The 13,033-nt window shown below is 36.5% G+C and overlaps 1 protein-coding gene across 1 annotated transcript; it reads right to left on the reverse strand.

The window, feature by feature from the left end:
• Positions 1 to 2,852: 2,852 nt before the first annotated feature.
• LOC104234928 (T-complex protein 1 subunit gamma) lies at positions 2,853 to 11,605 on the reverse strand. The gene is made up of 13 exons (XM_009788575.2): positions 11,406 to 11,605; positions 11,097 to 11,158; positions 10,802 to 10,874; positions 10,595 to 10,662; positions 10,342 to 10,411; positions 6,600 to 6,668; positions 6,454 to 6,525; positions 5,627 to 5,700; positions 4,212 to 4,874; positions 4,007 to 4,132; positions 3,761 to 3,865; positions 3,604 to 3,678; positions 2,853 to 3,354 (listed from the first exon to the last, which is right to left on the reverse strand). The coding sequence occupies exons 1-13, from the start codon at positions 11,428 to 11,430 to the stop codon at positions 3,163 to 3,165; spliced, it is 1,674 nt and encodes a 557-aa protein (XP_009786877.1). The 5' UTR covers positions 11,431 to 11,605; the 3' UTR covers positions 2,853 to 3,162.
• Between the last annotated feature and the right edge of the window lie 1,428 nt (positions 11,606 to 13,033).

Consider the following 13,033-nt stretch of genomic DNA (forward strand, 5'->3'; position numbering starts at 1 on the left):
CAACCTAGGTAATTCAGTCTTATAGTTCTTCATTATCTGTAAATGGCCTTTTTTCCCTAGGTGATCATTTTGTTTGGGCTTTTAGTTTAATATTTTTATTCAGTGGACAGTTATTGGCGCACCTTAGGTGGAAGGCGAAGAAGGCTTCCTTACCGGGGGGGGGGGGGACCAGCAGTGACATACCACTCCAGAAGAGCTAGAATATTCTTACCTTTTGGCAAGATCTACGAGCCAAGGGACATGTAAACAATTTCTATGGGGCGTAGGCCTATATTACTCAATTTGAATTTTAGAACAATAAATATCTACATTGCATTGCGGGACAATTACTACTACAACAACAATAACAAACCCAATGTAATCCACACAAGTGGGGTTTGGGGGAGAGTAGTGTGTACGCAAACCTTACCCCTACTTTGTGAATGCAGAGATGCTGTTTCCAGTAAACCCTCCGCTTAAGGAACGCTAAACAGGAAGCAACCAACTATACAACAATAATAACAATAAAATAAAGACACTCGTATAATAACAAAGAGGAAATACAAGAGTACTACTAGTAATACTGGTAAGAATGACACAACATGAAAAACTTTTTTTTTTTATCTCCAGAACTAAAGGAAAATACTTTTGGTCCCTCGTAAAAAAAATTGGTTGGTGAATGGCATAGCTATAATTTCTTCTATAGCTCTATTGCCTTGCGAAAAGTTTCAACTTGCATATTAATGGTACTTCGAATTAGAGGATTGCTGCACCGTTTCAGAAAAATAGGAATACAAGTGGTCTCAGAAAATTGAGATTTGGAGAAAAATAGAGGGAATGTGGAAAAAAGCAATGACGTGGCAACCTCAAACTAAACGTTTGGAAAAGTTTGGAGACACTCCTGAATACACCATTTTTGATGTTTATGGGCTATAAATTGTCTTCAAAGTTAGCTAGATTTAGGGTGTATTTGGTACGATAGAAAATATTTTCAAAAATATGGAAAATAAGTGGTTTTATGACTTATTTTCCCTTGTTTGGTTGGTGAGTGAATTTTTTTTTTTGGAAAATATTTTCTAGCGTTTAGTTAGATAATAAAAAATACTTTTTTACATCATGAAAAGAAAGTACTCTTTTTGTTAAAAAGGAAAAAAAAATACTTTTTTATATCATAAAAAATATACTTATTTGTTGAAATAAAAAAAAAAGGTACTCTATCTATAACATAAAAAGAAAGTACCATTAATAATATTTCTATTTAGGGTGGAGGTTGGTGGTGGGTGGGGTGGTGGGGGTGGGTTGGTGGGTGGTGAAGGTTAAAAAGAGTTTTGGAATATATTTTCCCTTCTCTTGATAGGGAAAATATTTTCCTTCAATTGGAGGAAAATGAGTTCATGAAGAAAAGGTTTTCCAAAATATTTAAGCCAATCAAACATGGAAAAATTAAAAAACATTTTTCGAAAAATATTTTTCTTCGTACCAAACACATCCTTAGTGAAGATTTGTATTATATGTGTCTCAAACACCGCCAGAGGTTAATATGGTGGTCAAAAAACTCCTTAAGTTACTTAAAGTCGTGTTCCGAGCGGATTGATTGTCTTAAACACCACCAGTTAATATGGTGGTCACAGAATTGATTGTAATCAACAATTAGCTATCAACCTCCAAACTTGCAACAATTTGATCTGCTAAAAAATAATGTGAAATGAGAAAGAGTCCTATGAAAGTATGCATTATCTAGCGTTTTAGAGCTTTCCATCTTAAGAAATACTACTCCGTATAATATTATTTGGGAAAAAGAAAACCAAAATTTGTGCTATTGAAAGTAACATATTAACAAAAGATACAACGTAATAAGTTTTTCTTCCATTAGTCTAACACTCCTAGGTTCGCGGTTAACTTTGATAATGAGAAAATGCACATAAAATAAACGCTATATCAAAGAACATTAGCAATTGTGAAAAACTACCCATCATTAAGCACTAGAACAACCAATTATGTGACGCTTCTCTTACCATACATATCCAAAGCTAAGTAACTTTTAGTTTTTTTATTTATTTTTTTATTTATTTATTTAATAGTATCACCATTGTGGTGAGAGGTTAGGTATTGACCTCAACCTGTATATTAAAGAACACATAAAAGAGAACCTGAGGAGCTGCCAGAAAACTAGGCTAATCAACTCCTTATTAAAAATATGTGGAGCACAAAAGTAGAAGTTTGTGCGGATCAAATATTCCATCACCGTCAGAGTGAACCAAAAGATGTGGCTAAACGTTGAAGGAATTTTTGGTAGTCCTAATTCTGAAATTGACAAGTTGAATTTTGTCATTCTTCAAAGTAAAGAAGGTAGAAGTCTTCCTATGTAAACTCCAGTCATATAACAGGTATGTCGTACAATTAACTTCTCTGTAGCAGTATGAGAAGATGATGTGGCCTTCCTGCCTAATATGATCAACTAATTGGGCAATCTGCTAAGGTGTACCACTAATTAGGATTAGAGAGTCAGATTCAATTTCAGACCTCTTTAAGTCTATTTTTGTACGCCAATTTCGGTCAAATAGGATAGCCTTAGCTTCAGCAAGGTTGTTCGTAAAGGAACCAAAGAAAGTTTACACCATAACTAGGTCTCTCTTTTGATTTCTTAAGCATCCTCCGTCACCTACTAATCCTGGATTTCATCTGAGCTTTAGGCAACCATCTAGAGGTTTAATCCATTTGACCGGAATAACCTTTAGTAAAGGCTTAAAGTAACTTGCAGGCTTTAGCATTTATCCAGAGTGCTTTACAAGTAATTTAAACGTTAAAGCAAATGCCATCAAATTAAAACGATTCTGGAGAATCATAATGAACCACTTCAGGAAAGACAACGATTAATTCATCAAACATTCAATCTCAAGAAAACTACTAGTCAGGAGTGACAATTTTGCACTAGCAATATCAAACATAATATACATCCAACAATCAAAAGAGATCTAATTCAACTACAACGTAAGCAAATGATTACTATTCGCTGACAACTGTGTACATTCAGAACAGCAGAAGTCACACCTTAAGGGCAAAACTTTTGAAAAAATCAGCATTGATTAGCATTAAAGAACATGCAAAAAGATGCACATATCAAAATGGTTTTTCAGCTGCAGTCTGGGCTCGGGAAGTAATTCCGTGCACTCACTAGATATCTCATTCAGGAATTAGCTGGTCATTGTCTGCGTCATCTTCACCCTCAACTTTTGGCTTAGATGGACCTTGGCTTGCTCCAGGGGCCTGTTTCTTCTTGATCCCACTCACAATATCATCAATTCTCAGGAGTAAGCAAGCAGCTTCAATGGCAGTTTTGAACGCCTGAGCTTTCACGGTGTAGGAATCCCATATCTGGAATTTGAATGTTTCTTGAATTAATAGAAGTGGTGAAATTTATCATTATCAGTCAAAGGCAGGTCAAAAAAGTGATAAAACAAACTAAGGATGCTGCAAAGATGACAGGAACCCATCAAAACTCGGTATAGTTTCCGTGATGACAGAAGCTTTTCCTTTTTGTTTGTTTGTTTCTTCTTTTTTTTCTTTTGGAGGAGCAGTGGTTAAAGGTGTTTGCAATGGTGTTTGAGGAATTTAATATTATACCTTCTGCTCTTTCATATCAGCAATCTCACCAGTATTCCCATCTATGCCTATCCATGCATTCTCGCCATTTGCATGCTATAGTAATACAAAATGAGTTAGATGAAATGCAAGCAGATGCTAAAGTAGCAATTCCACCTCAATAATATAAATCTTTCACCTTTCCTTGGAGCGCCGTCATTGTACGAATAACATTCACACCACAGTTCTGAGCCAACGTACGTGGAATAGCTTCAAACGCTATTGCAGCAGCTTCGTAAGGCCACTGAAATTTGAGAAATTAAGGAAAACCAATTTAGCATCCTCACTTTAGCCTTTTCAATTTCCACAAAGCGTCATTGTACATGCTATATTCATGAATTGATTTCATAATAAAAGTTGCTAAAGGTTGAAGTACATAGTTTACCTTTTCAATGCCTTCAATAGATGAACTTTTCTGCTTCAACATAGCAGATACAGTCAACTCTGTTGCACCACCACCAGGAACTAGTTTAGGATTCTTGATGATGTTCCTAGCGACAGACATTGCATCCTGTAAAAAGAAGTATATAGAACAGCTCAACATAATGCATTGTGTAAAAGCTACTCGGCCATAGAATTTTAGGAAATACCTGTAGGTTTCTTTCTACTTCATTCAGTAGATCTTTACTGGCACCCCTTAGAAGGACTGTACATGCTTTTGGATCCTTGCAATCAACAATGAAAGTGAAGAACTCATCGCCAATTTTTTTCACCTCAAAGAGACCAGCACCAGTACCAACATCAGATTCCTGCAACTCATCAGGTCTATTGACAATAACTGCCCCACAAGCTTTGGCAATTCTATTGTTGTCAGTCTTCCTTAGCCTTCTGATTGCACTGACACCAGCCTTGCTCAGATAATGGCATGCCAGGTCACTAAGTCCTTTTTCAGTAATAACAACATCTGGTTTGAACTTCAATATCTGCGCACACATGTTCTCAATGTACTCTTCTTCCATCTTCAATAAGACATTCCAATCTTCCTCTCTAAGCAACTCTGCATTGGTTTGGTTCTCGCCTTTTTTGTACTCCAAAGGAGAATCAAGAAGAATGATGCGGGGATTCACAATCTTTCTTCTCATTTTGCCAGGGGCAACTACATCTTTGTTCATCATAACTCCTTTAAGCACTGTTGAGTCTTCCAACTGCCCACCAGGTACCTTCTCCACCTTAATGTACTTCTTGATGTCCACCTCACGCAACCCTTGTCCAACTTCCACACCAACAATTGTTGTGGCATCAATTGCCAAATCCTGAGATAGATAAAAAGAATCAGCCCAGAAATCATCTGAATAAAAATATATGCTTCATTTCATCATAATCTATTTTTAAGACATCAATAAATGTGAATCCTATATTCCTCATCAAGATGCAAATAGTGACTTTAATAATCATCAAATTCACATATTAAGTAATCAAAAGCATATATGGCTGTAAAAATATAACTAGAGAAGGCCTTAACGGTTTTAGTAAGTAACAATTGTCTGCTAGATGTAAATTTAGGCAGGTAAGGTGGTTTGGAAAGCCCAACCGGAAAAAGAAGTAACAAAGAATAAGCATGCTTATTGGAGATTTCCTAACTGAATTAAGCATATTACATCGCTTCAATATAAGTGGATGCACATTATTCAAAGGTAAAACTAACATGCAACAACTTATTCTTGTATATTTTGGTGGTTATCTATAACAGAAGAAACCTAATAACACTTGATTGCAAACAGTCAAGGCTCATGAACTGATGCAAAGCTACAGCAAGTCTTGGAGGACACCGAAAGAGCCTCTTTGGCCAATATAACACAGTTTCTAGCAGAACACTTTGAAGTCTTAAATCAATGGAATCCATGATGAAAAACAAGTTCTGTTGAAACATCCTCAGTTCTAAACAAGATAGTTTACAGAATACTCAACAACAGATTCCGCACTTGATATAGATTTTTTAATTATTTCTTTTCAGTTTATTTTTTGGCAAAAAAGCGTAGGTAAATGCAATTAATCTACTACTTACTGCAATCAAATCCCCAAATTGACTAGTAAATTTTGTGCCAATGCAGCTTTTCACCAGCCCCAACATTGTTGCACCTATCACAATTTGAACATAATGTGAGTAATAATGCATATCATAGAGCATATTCAAAGATATTATGAATGAGCTTCGATAACACCATACAGACCCTTGCCAAGAATTTTAACACGTGCTTCCCTTTTCTTTCAGATACATGAGCAAAAATACTATACACGTGGAAAAAAGAGAATAACCTGATGCATAAAATGATTGTGAAGTTTCCAAAAGTTTACTCATACCCGATTAAACAGAACTATTTCACAAAAAAATGATTTTCATTGACAATGGCAAGTAGATCAGATGATAATGCCCCTTATTAACAGCAAAACTTCTAACTTCTCAGGCCATTGTAACTATGCACTTCTGCCCACATATTATCAATAGAATTTCAAAGGAAACAACCGATTAAGATTCCATTTCTATGACAAAGTTCTAGCACCCAAAGACACATCATATCCTCCTTGGTATTGATAACACAGTCAAATTCAACCAAAACTCATACTTAACAGTTATACCCCTATTTACCTATAAGCCAAAAGCAACACTCTGCAAACAAATAACCAAAAATGCTGAAAGTTTCAGATTATTAAAGAAGCCATTAAACATCACTCGGGCATTCATATAACCTCCTACCTCCCGCCTCCCAAAAGAAAAACCTTACATGACTCTAAATATGACATACTAAAAATCAGATTTTAAAAAAAGACTAAAAAGCAGATGTACTCCCTATAAAGCTGACAAAGAACCCATAAAAGGGTTCAGAAACTTACGATCCTTGACATCAATGGTCATTGCAATCTTGTCAAGCACAGCAATTGCATCCTCCAGCGCTTTACCATAAGCTGCTAACAGGAGTGCTAATTAAAATCACGAATCATGGGACATGAGACAAAAGCAATTAGAAGACATACTCTACCTCGACATATCACAGTAGGATGATACTTCTTGTCAATAAAAGCTTCCGCAACATGGAGCATCTCGCCAGCTTCAAACATATTGGAAAAATATAAAAAATGTTAAAAATCAGAAAAAGTGAAAGCACTTATTTGGTTAGAACTGTAATCCATTATTTTATCAACATCATGCAGGCCCTGAAACCTAGTAATTATGTATAATTTTCAGCTAATATGAGAAATCTAAGGTAAAATTCAAGAATAACTCCATACAACATATACCCCCAGCAAAGTGAAGTTCATGCTAAATATAGTAATTCAATATTTGGGTAAAAAGAAAAGCGATACATATGAAGCTAATTAATTCAGCTAATTGGATTTCATTGTTTAAAAACCTTGCACTCTATTAACCTATTAGGTTTAAGAGAGATTGGGAGAGAAAACCAACTTATCAATTTCTTTATCTCTCTTGTTAGATTGTTTTGTATAACTCGAACAAACTAAATGATATTAACTCCCCCCTTCTGGTCCAACATTGGAGGGGTTAGAATATTTGATGAGGGGTTCCCACCCTTTCACTTCAAGTTTTTTCAATTTTGCCTAATAAAACCAACAAAAAGACTATGAGCGCGTCAAGTATCAACTTCAGGACAAGGTAACAAGTGAAGTGATGGTTGATTCGTTGATTGATTTCCATACACGTTGACCTCATCGCTTGAGATTCTATAATGTCTTAATCTTTTATTCTGTATTATCCTCCTTTGCTTTGTGTTTCTAATTGCAGTGTGAACAATAAGTCGGAGGTTTGGAGACGGATCTGAGTCTAAAGGTTTCAAGTTAACCAGAATGAAGACAGAATATTTGGAATACAAGTTCAGCGATGTGACGGTGGAAGAAGACATGGACATGAGGCTTGATTCACAAGTCATCCCCAATAGAGGAAGTTTCAAATATCTCAGGTCAGTTATCCAAGGGAATGGGGAGATTGATGAGGATGTCACACACCATATAAGGATGGGGTGGATGAAATGGAGGTTAGCAACCTGTGTCTTGTGCGACAAAAATGTGCCACTAAAACTTAGAGGTAAGTTCTACAGAATACTAGTTAGACTGATTATGTTGCATGGGGCAAAGTGCTAACCAGTCAAGAACTCCCATATGTAGAAGATGAAAGTAGCATAAATGAGGATGTTGAGATGGATGTGCGAGCATATTAGGTTGGATAAAATCAAGAATGAAGAAATTCGGGTGAAGGAGGTGGTGACACCCCGATGCAAGATCACTAAGGTCAAGAATCCAAGAAATTCAAGAAGTCCAAGAATCCATTCAAGATTAGAATTTCTTATTTCTTGTTTCCTAGTAATTTGATTCTTGTTTTAGTAGGATTATATTTATAGTTCTAGTCAAACTAGAATTGCTAGTTGGTAGTCCATTCTTACTAGAATTCTTTTTCCTATTTTACTTAGGATATGTTTTTTTAGCCTTATTCTTATTCTAGTTTAATTAGGATTAGTTTTCCTTAACCTTATCAATTTTGCTTATTCTAACGCCTATTTAAAGGGCTCAATATGCTGAAAATAAACATAGGTGATTAGTTTTTCTAAGCTCTTGCTTCAAAGACGTGATTTATTTTTTGTTTCATTGTTTTTCCTTTATTCAACACTTCTTGCAGGACTGAAGAACGTGTTAGTGAGGTTTCTTTACATCTTACATTCTATTAACGTGAGTTTGAAGAACGCTTTCGCTAGCTTTGTGAAAAACTTTAGCGGGGTGCTTTTGTTTTTCTCTCTTCTTTGTGCTTGAGAGGTGCAAGATCAAGAAGGTCAAGAATCCAAGAGATTCAAGAAGTCCAAGAATCCATTCAAGATTAGAATTTCTTTTCCATAAAGATAAGTATTTCTTATTTCTTGTTTCCTAGTAATTTAATTCTTGTTTTAGTAGGATTATATTTATAGTTTTGGTCAAAATAGGATTGTTAGTTGGTAGTCCATTCCTACTAGAATTCTTTTTCCTATTTTAGTTAGGATAGATTTTCTTAGTCTTATTCTTATTCTAGTTTAATTAGGATTAGTTTTCCTTAACCTTATCAATTTTAATTATTGTAAGGCCTATTTAAAGGGCTCAATATGCTGAAAATAAACATGGGAGATTAGCTTTTTCTAAGCTCTTGCTTCAAAAACGTGATTTACTTTTTGTTTTATTGTTCTTCCTTTAATCAACTCTTTTTGCAATCTTGCGGGATTGAAGAACGTGTGAGTGGGGTTTCTTTTCATCTTACATTCTTCTAATATGAGTTTGAAAAACACTTCCGCTAGTTTTGTGAAAAACTTTAGCGGGGTGCTTTTGTTTTTCTCTCTTCTTTGTGCTTGAGAGGTGCAAAACCTTGAAAGTACATCACCCCATGTAGGACAAGATGCAGGAAGCGGGGTTAGATGGTTCGAGCATGTGAAAAGAAGATGCTTAAATGTCCTAGTTAGGAGGTGTGAGCGGTTGGCTTGGGTGGATATGAGGAAAGGTAGAGAGCAACCTAAGAAGTACTGGAGAGAAGTGATCAGACAGGATATGGCACGACTTCAGCTTACCAAGGACATGGCCCTTGATAGGATGATGTGGAGGTCGAAAATTAGGGTAAAAGGTTAGTAGGTAGTCGAGCAATTTTCTGTTCCATACCAAATTTTTAGGGCTAGTCTCATAATGTCTTGTTCAGTTGTTCTTAGATTACTATTATTTTTTTCTCAATCTATTTATCTGATTCTTAGATTGCTGGTATTATCCTCCGGGCCTTTGTTGTTGTTGCTTGTTTCTACTGTTCTCTTATCTTCCTGAGCCTCGAAAATAGCTTCACTACCTCCCAAGGGTAAGGGTAAGGGTAAGGGTAAGGTATGCGTACACACTACCCTTCCCAGACCCACTAATGGGACTCCACTGGTTTGTTGTTGTTGCTTTGTGCTTCTAATGTTCCCAGGTTATCTTCCTGAGCCTCGAAAATAGCTTCACTACCTCCCAAGGGTAAGGGTAAGGGTAAGGTATGCGTACACACTACCCTTCCCAGACCCACTAATGGGACTCCACTGGGTTTGTTGTTGTTGCTTTGTGTTTCTAATGTTCCCAGGTTCTCACTTGACGGATTTGCTTTTCTTTCTCCAATATTTCCTTCTTCCCAAATTCCTTGTCCATCAAAGCCTTCCAACATCATCTCACCATCTACTCACTAGGCAAAGGACACATCACAAGGCATCATTTCCAACACCCATTATCACAACCATATTCTAAATATTTCAAAGAAATTGCAGATATTTAGATTCAGAAGGGATTTAAAAACAAACTTTTCTTCAAGGTTACTTTTTGGCGCACACAGGCATGCATTCGAGTTATGGTGCATTCATTTTTTATTTCTCTTAGTAAATTTCATTTTAGTTCCAAATACTAGAATTTAACAAGAAAAAATCAATGGGATAAGTTTAAAATGGAACAAAGAAAGAAGCCAAAACCAGACACGCACATACACTTATAATTGTGTTTGTGTATATGTGTATGTGAGTGTACATATGTATATATTTATATGTATATGTAAGGAGCAAATCCACTTGCATCGTATATCCAACACAATTGGACTCCCCAGATATAATCACTTAGAAGAATGATGTAAGTCAATACTAAGAATGCAGGTAATTCATGTGGAGACATGATAAGCAAACAAACTGCATGTCAGTAATTTAGTGATAAAACACACAATTGAAAGGACAAAAACTAAATCAAACATACCTAGGACGATGACTGATGTAGTTCCATCTCCTACTTCTTCATCTTGGGTACGGCTTAGTTCAATCATGGACTGCAGCATCCCAGAGACATACATGTCATGAAAGGGGGAAAAGGAAAGATAGTATCCAACTGAGTGATCGACGAAATTCAAAAAGCAATTGGCAAATGGTATACTGTTATGCAAAACAAACATCCCTGAGCCAAAAAAGGGAACGTAGAAGAACACACAGAGAGAGAGAGAGAGGGGCTATACCTTTGCAGCAGGGTGTGCAAGATCTAACTCACGAAGAATTGCATTTCCATCATTGGTTACTACAATTCCTGTACAAGAAGGGGAAAAAGAGTAAACTCAACATCAAGTACTATGTGGAGAAACAGCATGAGCAAGTATATGCATAGGAAAAGATTCTGGTGCAATACTCTTCTCATGAAAAAATTAACATATCAAAGACCAATATACCTCCAGCAGCATCAAGCAGCATTTTCAACATGGATCGTGGACCCAAAGTGGTACGAATAATATCGGCAACTGCCTGGCAGACAAAAGTGAAAGACAAAGAGAATCAACCTGGATGAGCAATACAAACAAGATAATTGCATATGTCACACAAGTAGACACACATCAATATGACTCATTAAGTACACCTTCACCCTCTCCAAATGGGCAACTTAATACCAATCATTTCATAAACTAACAACGCTTTGGCTTTTCATTCAACGTAAATATAGACCACAGAAACACGCATTAGTCTTACCTTTGCAGCTTGAATGTTGGCACGCTGTACTTTGCCACCTTGTTCCCGCTTCATAGAATCCTCTGCTTAAAACAAACCATCATAAGAACCATTATAACGAGATAGGATCTTCCAAAAAAGTGAACATTAACAAAAACAAAAACCCAAAACGACAAAGGTGGCGATCTTTAACAGAAACCCATTACAACATCATATTTAAGCAAAACCCAGAAAAACCAAACAGTCGTTTTTAGCCAAAAAAGGAAAAAGATCGATCTTGTACAACAAAGCCCAAGCCATTAAAATAGAAACAGAGAAAAGGGGACTTACGGAGAACGAGAACTGGGGCATGCATTTTGTCGATTTGATAGTGGCGAACAATGGAGAAGGTAAAATAAGGGAGCAGCAAAGGGAGCGCCAAGAAGAGGAGGGTTTTTAAAAAAGCGAAGGGAAGAGTTTCGATTCAGAGTTAAAAGACTACTATGCTTTCTGCGGTTCTTTTGTCGGTAAGTAGTGTTTCCAACGGGTGCGGGAAACCCTGGAAGGGTTTGGGCTCGGAAGTATTAACTTTTGGGTAGAAATGGCGTGGGCAGCCACTTTTTAACATGTTATTTAGTTTTTATCCAGTATTTTTAATACTGAGCAAAAATAGATACTACTCTATTAAAATTAATATAAAAATACATTTTATTTTTTCTTCATGAGTGTTGTGTAAATGTTAAGGGCACCAATATTAAGGAAATAGTGTCCTTAACATTTACACTACACACATGAAGTTAAGGACGCCATGTCTTTAACATTTACACTACATATATGAAGTTAAGGACATGATGTCCTAAAGTTTAACAACGGAAGGTGCAAATACATGACACTTTATCTTTAATATTTACACATCATTCATAAAGTTAAGGACAACATGTCCTTAATATTTACACAACACCCATGTATAGCATAGGGGTATTTTCGTCCGGATGGATAAAAATTTATTAAGCACTAGCTAAAGAGTAAATACATTTTAAACAGTGGCTAAAGAGTAAAGACATCTCTAATTAGTGGCTAACTGTGCACTTCCCTCAACTTTTGGTCATGCCTCCAAAATGAAAAAGTAAGGTTGTTAAGTGGGTCGAGTAAGCCCGGGTTTCGTCCCGTCCCACTCTGGGTTCGATACCCATCTGATTTGATCCTACGGTGCCTATAGGGGAATGGGAGGGGGAGTAAGTGGGTTGGAGAAGGGGATGGGATCAGGTGTTGGTCTCATTTGGAATGACCTAGCCGGTCTGCTAAAATCTTGGTCCGGGCCAATCGTGTCCCACATCAGGCCCGTTTAAAAAGAAAATTTGACTTTTGCAATTTAGTTGTTGGGCGACGGCCTTAAACGGCCATAATTGGCTTCTAACCCACCAAAATACTCCCTATCCTCATAATTTATTCTTAATCTCCAAGTTTATAAAATTATACTTTAGCCTAATTCTAAACTATAAATACATCCTGTCACAACTCAATTTCTCGTATAAGTCGTGATGGCACCCAACGTCGCCGTTAGGTTAGCCAACGGTAAATTATTCATGTGATTGTTCCTTTTAACAATTTAGAAATAGCTGATTTTTAATTATTAGATAAGTAAGAGGTGAGAAATTTAATAAAATAAAGTGTAAACAATTATAAGAACAAATGTGACGAAATAAATACTCAAAAGCCATCAAATGTCAACTAGCACATTTTTCAAGACCTGATGTCACAAGTGTACGAGCTAACAGTAGAATATACAAAACTCTAAACTATTGTCTCAAATAGAGTAGACAGAAAGTAAATACAAAAGAGAGACCACAAGTGCTGTAGAATGGACTCGGAAAGCAGCTCATCACTAAGTCTCTGGGTACCAGGGCTGCGCGCTGAAACGACTACCAGATGCACCTGCCTCAGATCCTGCACGATTAGTGCAAAGGTGTAGCGTGAGT

The sequence above is a fragment of the Nicotiana sylvestris genome, chromosome 6 (assembly GCF_000393655.2).
Source record: "Nicotiana sylvestris chromosome 6, ASM39365v2, whole genome shotgun sequence".
NCBI classification, from domain to species: domain Eukaryota; kingdom Viridiplantae; phylum Streptophyta; class Magnoliopsida; order Solanales; family Solanaceae; genus Nicotiana; species Nicotiana sylvestris.